The 10,923-nt window shown below is 39.1% G+C and overlaps 1 protein-coding gene across 2 annotated transcripts in view; it reads right to left on the bottom strand.

The window, feature by feature from the left end:
• Positions 1 to 617: 617 nt before the first annotated feature.
• smpd3 (sphingomyelin phosphodiesterase 3) overlaps positions 618 to 10,923 on the bottom strand; it is an 85,441-nt gene continuing 75,135 nt past the window's right edge. For both annotated transcript variants that reach the window (XM_061721227.1, XM_061721225.1), the window contains 3 exons: positions 8,200 to 8,263; positions 7,632 to 7,800; positions 618 to 5,953 (listed from right to left, as the gene is read on the bottom strand). In XM_061721227.1, coding sequence (XP_061577211.1) covers positions 5,852 to 5,953; positions 7,632 to 7,800; positions 8,200 to 8,263 — 335 coding nt within the window. In that variant the 3' untranslated portion in view covers positions 618 to 5,851. The remainder of the gene's footprint in view (positions 5,954 to 7,631; positions 7,801 to 8,199; positions 8,264 to 10,923) is intronic.

The raw sequence follows: 10,923 nt of genomic DNA, 5'->3' as shown, positions 1-10,923 counted from the left end.
GTTCAGAAGCATGACTCTCCCAAACAAGCTGGGACGAGCACAGCTTTCTGCCTACTCGTTGGAGGGATACCTCGTTGATCCTCCACTGACTGACCCATATTGACTTGAACCGGTGGTACAAGGTCCACAATTCTACTTTCAATGATGCCTCACAGCACCTTAGGGGTTAAGGTGCTGCTGTGTAATTCCACATCTTTTTACACTTCATGTTAATGTATAAAGTGAATACTGATGCTAATATTGATGATAGCATAGACGACTGAGAACTCATCGGCCTTTCCTCCTACTGAACAAAAATGAAACCAAAATATGGTGTATAGATGGAGGCCTTCTTTTACTTTTTTGCAATCTTTTGCTAGTAACATCTACCAAATGTGTATGATCTTAGCCAAATAAATAGATGCTTTGACAGTATTGAGACTGATTGTGACAAAGATATCACCAGCCTGAGATAAAAGCATGCATTTCTAAAAAAACAAAAAGTGGTTTCAAGTTGAGCTGTCATATCACTCACCTGCAGTCATATGCTCAGTAACAAAAGCAATACATACTTGATAGTATAAAGTGGCTCCCATCATGAAATGAATGCAGCTTTAATGAAATATCACTTGAGCTTTTTTAATTCTTCACCCACTTATTTGCTAATTTAACACTGGAGCAGCTGAAATGCACATTATCTTTGTGAATCTGTCCCAGGTCTATGCCAGAACTTTAATTTTACATCTTAACTCAACTTTATATCAAACATATGCAGAAAACAATTTGTTAGATAAAAAGCAATCTTGTTTATACAAATATTGGCATCCACATTCAAGCTTTTCAAAATATGGCGCATAACAACAGTCCTGATATTTTTCTCTTCGTGTCTACAAATGAACTGTTTTGTGGTATTCAAGTTTTGTGTAATAAACAAGTAAAGGTTGTTAAACTTCTACATTGGGTTCAGCTCTACTTCCACAGCTTGTTGACCTGCTGAGCAGATTCTCAGGGACACTGGCACCATTCACTGTTGTGTTTTCAAATACTCTGGGATTTGTTCTCATTTGTTCACATCAAAAACATGAGTTGTGATTTATAGCACAAAAGAAAGACATCGTGAAGAAAAGATACAGATCTTATTAATAAGAAGAATATATTTGTCATAATTAACATAATACATGAGTCATACAGAGACAGAGTGTGACTGAGCAGCCAGGTGACCCGTGAAGTCAAACTATGTAAAAAAAAGAACTGAAACAGACAACTGAACATACATATCGGAACAGCAGGTATGTTTCTGGCCTCGACTCACACACACACACTCACAGTCACAGTCTTTCAGCTGTACTTATGATCAGTATTTCTACTGAAAAATATAACACAAGGAGCTTCCCAAATGAACACACATCTTGGTGTTAGAAATGTCGATTCACTCCCCTCAAGCCATCAATAAACAGATAGTAGCAGATAGTCACAAAACAGTTGTAAACATTGTTCACCACGCAGACCATGGAAATCCAACAGTATCTGGAAAGTTAAACTATCTCTCTACTGCACATTTTATTCAGAGAAAAACAAATCAAAGATTGTTTCACAGACATCTCTGAAACAGATATGCAACAGCGTTTTGGTTGTTGCCACACGTTGACTGAAAAGAGCACGAAGACGATCCATGATTCCCATGAAACTGGAATTTTTTATGCTGACATATTAGAACGGGAGGTGGGAAGTGATCAGTAGATTACAAACTGGCTCTAAATAAACTAAATTGTACTGAACCTGAACTGAACTGAATTGAACTGATTGGACTTAATTGAACTGAACTGAATTATATTGAATTGGATCGAATTGAACTCAATTGAATTGAACACAATTGAATTGGATTCAATTGAACTGAACTGAACTGAACTGAATTGACCTGACTGAACTAGATTGAATTGATGACTGTTTCACAGAACTCCTTAGAGAAAACAGAATGAATGGCTCAAACAAAACCACAATGTGTCCATAGTACTCTGATGATTTAGGTGGAAATAATAATGGTGTGGATCTTCTCCCATGCACTATTAAATGCTTACAAAAACAGCTAAACTGAGATAGTTGGCTGTTTTAATGCATTTTGTTAAACAAGCAATTGCTTGTGAAGACTTGGCTAGTAATTTCTCAAAGAATTCCTCTGCAGTTACTTTAGTTTTAATACAGTCACAGATTCAGAGATGCATCAGAAAACTGCCCGGTGTGGATAATCTGGAGCATTTTTCTCTGATTTCATTGCTTCACCTTTGATACATTGTTTTAATCCCTTGTTGCTCAGAAATACATTCCTTTTTTAAGCAAACCTGCCTTTATTTGTTCCTTGTTTAAACGGAGTGACCCTGCAGACGACACAATCATGTGTCTGTTTCTAAGTTGTCTATATTTGACAGTTCAAGTTTAGTCCTTTGTTAGTTATCATTGGAAATAAATTCTGTTTAAGAATTACATTTTTAAAGATTACTAGTCAGTGTTAGAAAAGGGTACATTAGAAAGTAGCCTGAAAAGTAATATATAATTTCACTGAATTCTTAGAAAACAATTCAACTGTGCAGCCATTTTCATTGATCTAAGTCCCAATTTATTAATTATTACAATTGAACGTTATTGTCTCTAGCTATTTATGCTGATTTCTATTTATTGAAAAAATAAATAAAAAAGTAAAAATAAAGTTTAGGAATTACAAAATGACAGTTTAGCACTGTTTGTACAAATGGTTCTGGTGGAAAAACAGTAACCAAACCAACATGATATCATCTTTCACTTATCTGACTAATGTCAGAAAATTAGGTTTTCATATATAAATGACACTACTATATTATTTTGAAAGCTCTCCAAACAGAAAAAGGGAACGGTTTCAGTTTCTACACACCCTCCTTTACACTGTTCCAGTTCCAGTCTGACACCATGGTCTGCGTGGTTGTTTTGAATGTTGTCAGTTAGTACAATAGAATTATCTTGGGTTAATATTCAAAAAGTTGTAGGCTAATCTCTGTACACTCACGAATCTGCCGCCACAATATATGATGCCCATCCAGCGTGACATACACACAAGTCAGTGTCACACACACAAAAAGAAAGAAACAAAGAAAAAAATGTAAAAAATAAAGCCAAGCCACAAAGTTTTTCTTTTCAGCTTCAAGGCAATTTTTGCGATTTCCAGGTGAACTTTTTTACAAAATGTAATGTTTTGACCATCTTATTTCAAGAAATTGAAACCCTTAATTTATATGAAATCTAGTCTTCAAAAGATACCTTTAAACTGATGTGACCTCAAAGAAAAACAGAGTAGTTTCAAGTGTTCAAGTTTTTTTAAGAACCAAAAATACTTAGGATGGCAAGAAAAACTATGTGAAAACTTTGGAGCTATTTTATTTCCAGATTTGCCATAAAATTTGACCCTATCTTCATCTAAGCCTATAATAGACAAACAACATATGCTTCAGTTGAACCCAGAAGTAGAATTTCTTGTAATTTACTGAACACACCATAAAAACACAGCACATAAGGGTGAGCAAAAAATCAGCACTTAATCCTTTTTGTGGTTTATAGCTGGCTGAACTTCCTTTGGCAGTAAAGTGTTCAAGAGTTCATGTTAATGAACTGATTTATCTCGGACACTTTTGTGGGATCTCTTAAGTGAACAGCTCTCTTGAGGTTGGGGTCCTCCAAAAGGAGGATTTTCTGTTTGTGAAGCCATTCTGGGGGGTTTACTTTGATGCTTAGGGTGCATCACACAACATTTATCAACATCTGTGCCCTTTCTCAAAATTAACAGATGTAGCAACATTTTGTTTTGGTTGTTTTGGAGCACATTGAAGTCCTGTGTAACCATGGTTACCCCTCGTGTAGACTCCCCAGCACGTTCAATACTTGATAGTGTTTTATCAAGACTACAGACTTGCATTACAATGCATTTGTTGAAGTATTTTATCTAGGGGTTCACTTACTTTGTCCTTCAGCACTGTGAATGGTTAATGAGTGTGTTCAGTGAAGGCAAAGACGTTGTAGTTATTAATGTGTTATCAGCCTAATCGCATGTTTACTGTGACCAAGATGAAGATCTGATGACATTTTACAGCAAATCAATGCAGAAAATCTGTTAATTCTGAAATGTTCACATACTTTTAATTGCACTGTAAATATATGGTCATTTTTAAAGAAAGTAAAACATTATTTCCGAGATTTTCCTTCTCATAGCAAGACCATACGTTCACCTTGATCCCAGTCTGAACACGCTTTTGTGTTCGTTTGTTTGCACTTTGTTTGTGTTGCTAAGTAGTTTCATACTTCATTATGCATTTGTGTTCTGGGTGTATGTTTGTGTGTGGGCTGTGTTAATCTTTGGGACTCTTTCAAACTTGTACGTGTTTAAAAAGTTACGGGAAAAAAAGAGGTTTTGCAGCGACGGACGACTCGTGTTCAAACCAAAAGCTGGGCTTCATACTGTTCCTGTTCGTCTGTGCGCCAATAAGACATGCTCACAATACAACTATGGCTTTCTAACCAGAAACCTACAGTGATTTGTTGCTAACATGCTGATAATATCTACTCTCACAGACACGTGGTGATGATGATCGGTAATAAATCCAACCAACCAAAGGGTTTGTTCGGTCCCCCAGCAGCCCGCTGTACAAGATGGGTACAGCCGCGTGCCTGTGTTACACAAATCCTCAAGTTTCTGTGCATGCCTTTGTGTGTCATCATGGGGTGTTGCACATGCACAAATGCCAAAACAGTATTCAGATACACAAGTGTGTTTCAGAGCAAAATGCTCTTTGAGGCATCTAATGTCAAGCTGCTATATTAGTGCTGTAAACTGAAATCTCTTCCCATTTTGCATCAGCAAAGCTTCTCCAAAAAAAGGATTTCCCAAATGTCACCAGTCATGGCTCAAAAACATGCTCCAAGCAGTTGATTTCTTGTCTCCTATACAACATATGTTCTTAGAAACATACCATTTAGTATTAAACAGGCCTATAAAAATTGGTGTGGACGACAATACAAATTGTATTTCATTTTTCTCCTTTCAGAAAGACGTGTTTAGTTTTTTATAATTTTTTTCATTTATAATCTTTTTAATTTTTTTTCTTTTTTTTTTTTAGAAAAGAAAGACACTTGTTGATGTTCCTGGGACTGATGTGGGGCAGTAAGGTGAATGACTGACAGCAGAACTGACCAATAGCTGTTCAGGAAGGAGGAGCACGACACAAAGACACAGACGGTCAGTGTAAAGGCCAGTCAACAGCCGTATTCTTCACTTCAATTATGCGTTTTCCTTAAACGCGACCTCCCAATTGTCCCTGAAGTTAGAATCATCAAAAATAATCTGACTTTACTGCTAAAAATCTTACTTATACTAGGGATAAAACAGGTCAGATAAAAGGAGACTGTGTATTAGCTACATAAAACACTTACTATAAATAAAACCTTCTGGATTTGATTCAACAGGGAGTTTCGGGGGAGAGGCCAGGCAAGACTCAACAGTCAACAAGTCAGTGTCCAGTGGTCGGCACAGTTTTGGATTTTCCTGTCTGTGTAAATGTGGATGTTTTACCCAGGAAGAAGGATCTATTCCTGGTTTCCTAATTTGAATTCCCTGGCTCACATCTCCTCTCCATCCAGATGTCCTTCTCTTTCGTGTCTCTCCTTTGCTTCCTCTCTCCTTGTCCTCCTGAAAGTCCTCTGAGTGCTCCTCCACCGATTCACCCATCTACTTGCTGTCCCTTCAAGCTCCCCTCATGCTGTTCAGGTTCTGTAAACGTATAAGGTCTCCCTCTCTTCCTGGTCACCTGCTCCTCCATGGCAGTATTCAAAAGTGAAGACTCAGGCGCTCAAACTAAGGCTCCTCTTCCCCTGTAGAGACCGCCAGTCGCATGGCGACAGACAGGTGATCGGTGAGGCCGGCCAGCTGGGTGACGAAGCTGAACTCCTCGATATCCTGCAGGACAAGGACAAGAAGCGAGACGTCGTCAGAACGCCATCACAGCTTCATTCAAGACAGTTCATTCAAAACTCCAGCATGTCTTTAATATTTAAACTACTACATTGTAATTTTGTCAGAGAAAAATGTCAGAGAGTCACCAATTTCTCCTGTGACTTTATGTTTTCACTGGCCTGAATAAGAAGCAGGTGTCAACAATCAGAAATGAAAAATATCAGAAAACAAAAGGGCTAATGACAGTTTAGGATAAGGTGCTAAAAACACATTTTTCTATCCACGACTTGAGGCATTTACTTCCACTGCCACCCCTCCTCCCCTGATTCAATCCATTTCAAATGTTCGATTGATACAAATCGAACCTTTATCATTTTGGCATAAAATGTGAGCATTAGTGCCCTCTACATTTAAAGAAATATAAAACGTTGCAACCATTTATTGAGACTTTAATACTACTTTATAACTGCATCATTCAATATATTTTATGACTACTTATAAAATACAAACAGACAAGATTTTAAACGAAAAGCTTTTTCAAGTGTTTTCTATTGATTGCACATTTATCTGTTATACATTCCTGTTAGTTCTACTATGCTTGTATTTATCGGTTAGTTATTTACCATATCATGTATTTAGCACAAGCAAAGACAACATGTAGAAATTGTGTGACAAAATAAGTACATATCATTATTCATTAGCTTGTAAAAGGACATACATTTTACAACTGTGTACTTTCCTTTTTTTTTTTTTTTTTTACATAACTCTACACTTCAACTACATTTCAATTTAGATATTTCAATGACTTAAGATGTTTTAAAGTTTGTTTTATTAATTGACCCTCAGTGAAGTGATTTAATCAGAGCTGCTTGTTGTTGAGTTTGGAGTAATGTTACTGTTCTTTGTTTGAAGGAAACAAAACAGAGAAAAACACTTGTACAGAAGTGAATCTCTGTTTTGTGTGTCAGCAGACTTCCCCTACTCCGACGCGAGAAAAGCCTTTCTGAGCTTGATCTCCATCAGCACAACCCTGCTGTCTGATGTAAACAGATTTAGAGTCGGGCCTTTCCAAAACTGCTGTCTGTCACTTCACTGGTATTTCTTTTTAGGAACTGCGGGGACTTATCCATTGTAATACAATCACAAACAACTCGAGGCTACAGAACACGATTGTACTTTCCAAAATGCGTTCACCGCCATTTCTATTATATTGATACCATCGCTGCTCCCTCAAACATTTAAAACCATAAAAAGATTTATAAACACTCCTATTACAACAATATTGGCATTAATTCATAGAGCAGTATTCATATTTAATATCTGGTCATCATCAAACCTTTGAAAACATGGTTGGAAACATGTCTGTTCTGACATTTTTTTACTGTAAGGAAGAAAAAAAAAGCCCAAAACTGAATTTATAAATGATTGAGAGGCTTCAGCTGGAACGGTGGGTTGGTATCTGTGTTGTGCCACAAGGTGGCGGCAGGTGGCCGTGGTTTGAGAGAAAATACAGTCATGGAGAGATTGGGTAGCCATGATCTATGCACATTTCTTTCAAGATTTATTCTTGTTTTTATATCACCAGGGCACCTCATCCCCCTTCCTTTTAGATTGCGCCTTCAGTTCACTGTTCATGTTTCAAATTTCTCATCTTTTTCCAGGAATCCCTCCTGAAACATACCAGTTTCCAGTCCTGCGGCAGTCCCTCATCGCTGTACATGATGTAGTCGATCCTGCGCCCGTTGCCCTTCAGGGGGATCTTCCTCCCCTTCTGACCGCCGGCAGGGCACTGGTTCTTGCTGGGAGGAAACACCAGATACTCCTTCCTCCCGTCCTCGTTCTCCATCAGCCTGACAGGCACACAGCAGGTGGACGTTCAGACACACCAGAGAGCCGAGGGCGTTAAACACATAACGTCATAAAAAGTAATAAAACGGGAACGTCTCTGTTTACAGAAGCTGTGTAAAATCAACAGAGAGCGGTAGACCATAATTTATGGAGCAGACGCTCCCAAAGCTCCGGGCTCGCTTCATATCAGCCGAGTGGACATGAGCCTTGGAGCATATATAAGACCAAAACGAGTGTTTTAAATGCAAAGATCTCTGACATTCAACAACAGTTCTCTCCCAGATTCAGGTTTTAGTCAGCCAGTGAGAGAAGGGTCGGATCTAAATTTACCATAATTACAGAACCTTTTCATTTCCATCAGTGAAGAGATGAACAAGTTTGTCGACGCATGCATTACTCACTTTTGTAAACTTTCAGGTGAACTGACATCGTCATCGTAAAGGCCACTGGGGTCCAGCAGAGTTCCTGTGAAATGGCACAGCAACGTGTGTTAAAGTGGTGGCAGAGACACACAGTGGATCAACACCACAACGTCACAGTGTCTGTATGTGTGTGTTTCCCTCAGATATTCACTGTGGGAGCAGGATTCATCAGCTCAATGACACACAGAGGTTTCCCTTGGATTGGACGCCTCACAGTTATCTCCGCGTCATTCTGGTTGTTTAAACTGTAAATCATCGAGTTGGCATCTCTGCCCACACGGCAGCTGTGGCAGGGACCTCTTGCTGTGGACAGATTGTCTTTGGCGAGTGTCTGTAGTTCATCTCAGGGACAATTTTCATGAATCTACAAATTATCAGAACAGTAGCACCAGGGGGTGAATTTTGGGTTTTTGCTTTTAATTTTGATTTCTAAAAAGAAAAAAATTCAAATGATCCACGAAAAATTCCAAATAGTTTTTTTAACCCCTGAAGAGTAATTGAGTGTTGCATTATAGTCAGGACATGTATTTCATTGCAAAGCTATAAAAGAGCGTATTTAAAAGAGATTTCTTTACATTTATATTGGAAAGGGTGAGGAAAAGCTATGGTTTCACTAAATAAACACGCTACGTTTCAGGTCTTTTTGGGCAACCTTACTCTTTTATTCGGGAATAGTGTTAAAAATAATAAATGAGAAAACAACATGACACAGAAAAGGAAAAAATGAAATAGTGTTCTCTGAAGAGTTATGGATGCACCTACATTGCTGAGCCTTATTCTCATTTTTATCTATAATTGCTTCATCTATGATGGTTGCTTGTTTTTGTTTCCACTCTGGTTTGCCACTATAATTCATTTGTGTCACATGACAGAGCAGGTTTGTGGGTAAACCAGCCCATGGACATACCGATCACTGCAAAGCTAAAGGAACCCCACTGGCCAACTGTTTAACATGTCTGTCTGTGGAAGATACATCAGTTCCCACAAAGATAACCTGCAGACCTACGTGGTAACTGAATATCAGGAGCTGAACGCTGACCGAATGCAGTTTCTCTGTTAGGAAACATGCTAACGGGCAGTTTGGTGACTCGGTTGTCGGGGCTGTTGCTTCGCAGCTAGAAGGTTCCTGGTTTAAATCCCATCTTTTTCTGTGTGGAATCTGAATGTTCTCCCTGTGCTTGTGTGTGTTTCCTCCCACACCGCCAGAAACCTGCACCTTCAGCAGAACGGTGAGTTCACGCACGCACGCACGCACGCACGCACGCACGCACGCACGCACGCACGCACGCACGCACGCACGCACGCACGCACGCACGCACGCACGCACGCACGCACACACAGGAGTGCAGAAAGAGAATGGCAAAGGGGGTCAAACTCTTCTGAATACTTTCAGGCTTTATAATCTAGGTTCATGTTATACCACATATTTGTGTCTTCCTTTTATTTTCTTTTAACAAAGTTGTAAAGTAGATAAAATTTGCATCACCACCACACAATTAATTCTGCATCTGGAGGATGATTTGGATGTATTTGTACTTTATCTCAAGATCACAAGAAGAAAGAAAGGAAAGAATGAGGAAAAAAGAAACTGTTTGCTTGTAAGATGTTTCTGATGTAACTAATACTTATGAACTGTAATGTGAAGTTCAACTTGTCTCAGTAGCCAATCAGAGAACCTCTGATGAACAACTGAATCTCCGGTAAACAGAAGAAATCCGACCAGGGTTTATAATACAATGTTTTTGTGAAGAGATTAGAAAAGTACAACATTTGGCTGCGTGTTGTAATTTAAATGAAACGGCAGGTTTTGAGCAGCTTGAGGAACAAACGGTCATATAGGTGCACTTACCAACCGTCTCAAGTCCATGTTTTTCATTTGCACTTACATAAAAGCAAACTGTTTATTCACCCAATTTATCGATCTGGAGCATGCTTTACAACCCCCCTCACTATGGCAACCAGCTTCTTGCTTCCAGTAGAGCTATTCTGAAAGTGCTCCTTACAGCATCAGCATGCATTCTTCAAAGCTCATATCTGCCTTTATAACCCTCAGACCACAAGCTTTTGTAATACAGGGAGAAATATAACGGCGAGAGAGAGAGACATGAACACTTTAGAGATACTTTAGACATGGAAACTGTGAAGCTGTAGGCTGGGAAATGTGGTTAAAACACTCCAGATGAAGAGCGCATCTCTCTGACGTTACGCCAGTTGATTCATGAGTGCTCGGGGCTCTCATGAGAAGTGGGCGTCTGATGTGCGGAGCACATTCTCCGCTAGGCTACAAGCAGGATTTAGATCAGTTAAATAAAGACGGCGAGGTGTCAGGTAGGAATTCTGCGCTACATACAACTGCTGCTGTTCGCAGGCCAACTCGGAAGAAATACACATGTACGCATGCTTGCCCTGATTCAGATGATTGATGCGACCTCCTCTCGGCTTGAATATGAACATAATGAATCTTCTCTCACAGAAGTTCCACCAACATCCCATAAAACATCAAGCCACAATTACTTGCTTTTTGGTTGTTCAAACTAAAATGCATGATGGGAGGTGACATGCCAGTTGGGAGTGGAAGCTTTCAGACACTTTAACTCCCTTCAGCCTTCCATCGCTCTTATGTTTAACGCAGCACAAAGATCTGCAGGACGGTGACTGTAGATTCCTCAATGTGTAGCTTCGACCTTTGTCTTTCCTTTTCTG

The sequence above is a fragment of the Cololabis saira genome, chromosome 5 (assembly GCF_033807715.1).
Source record: "Cololabis saira isolate AMF1-May2022 chromosome 5, fColSai1.1, whole genome shotgun sequence".
In the NCBI taxonomy this organism is placed as follows: Eukaryota; Metazoa; Chordata; class Actinopteri; order Beloniformes; family Belonidae; genus Cololabis; species Cololabis saira.
This window is presented reverse-complemented; position numbering and strand designations above follow the sequence as displayed.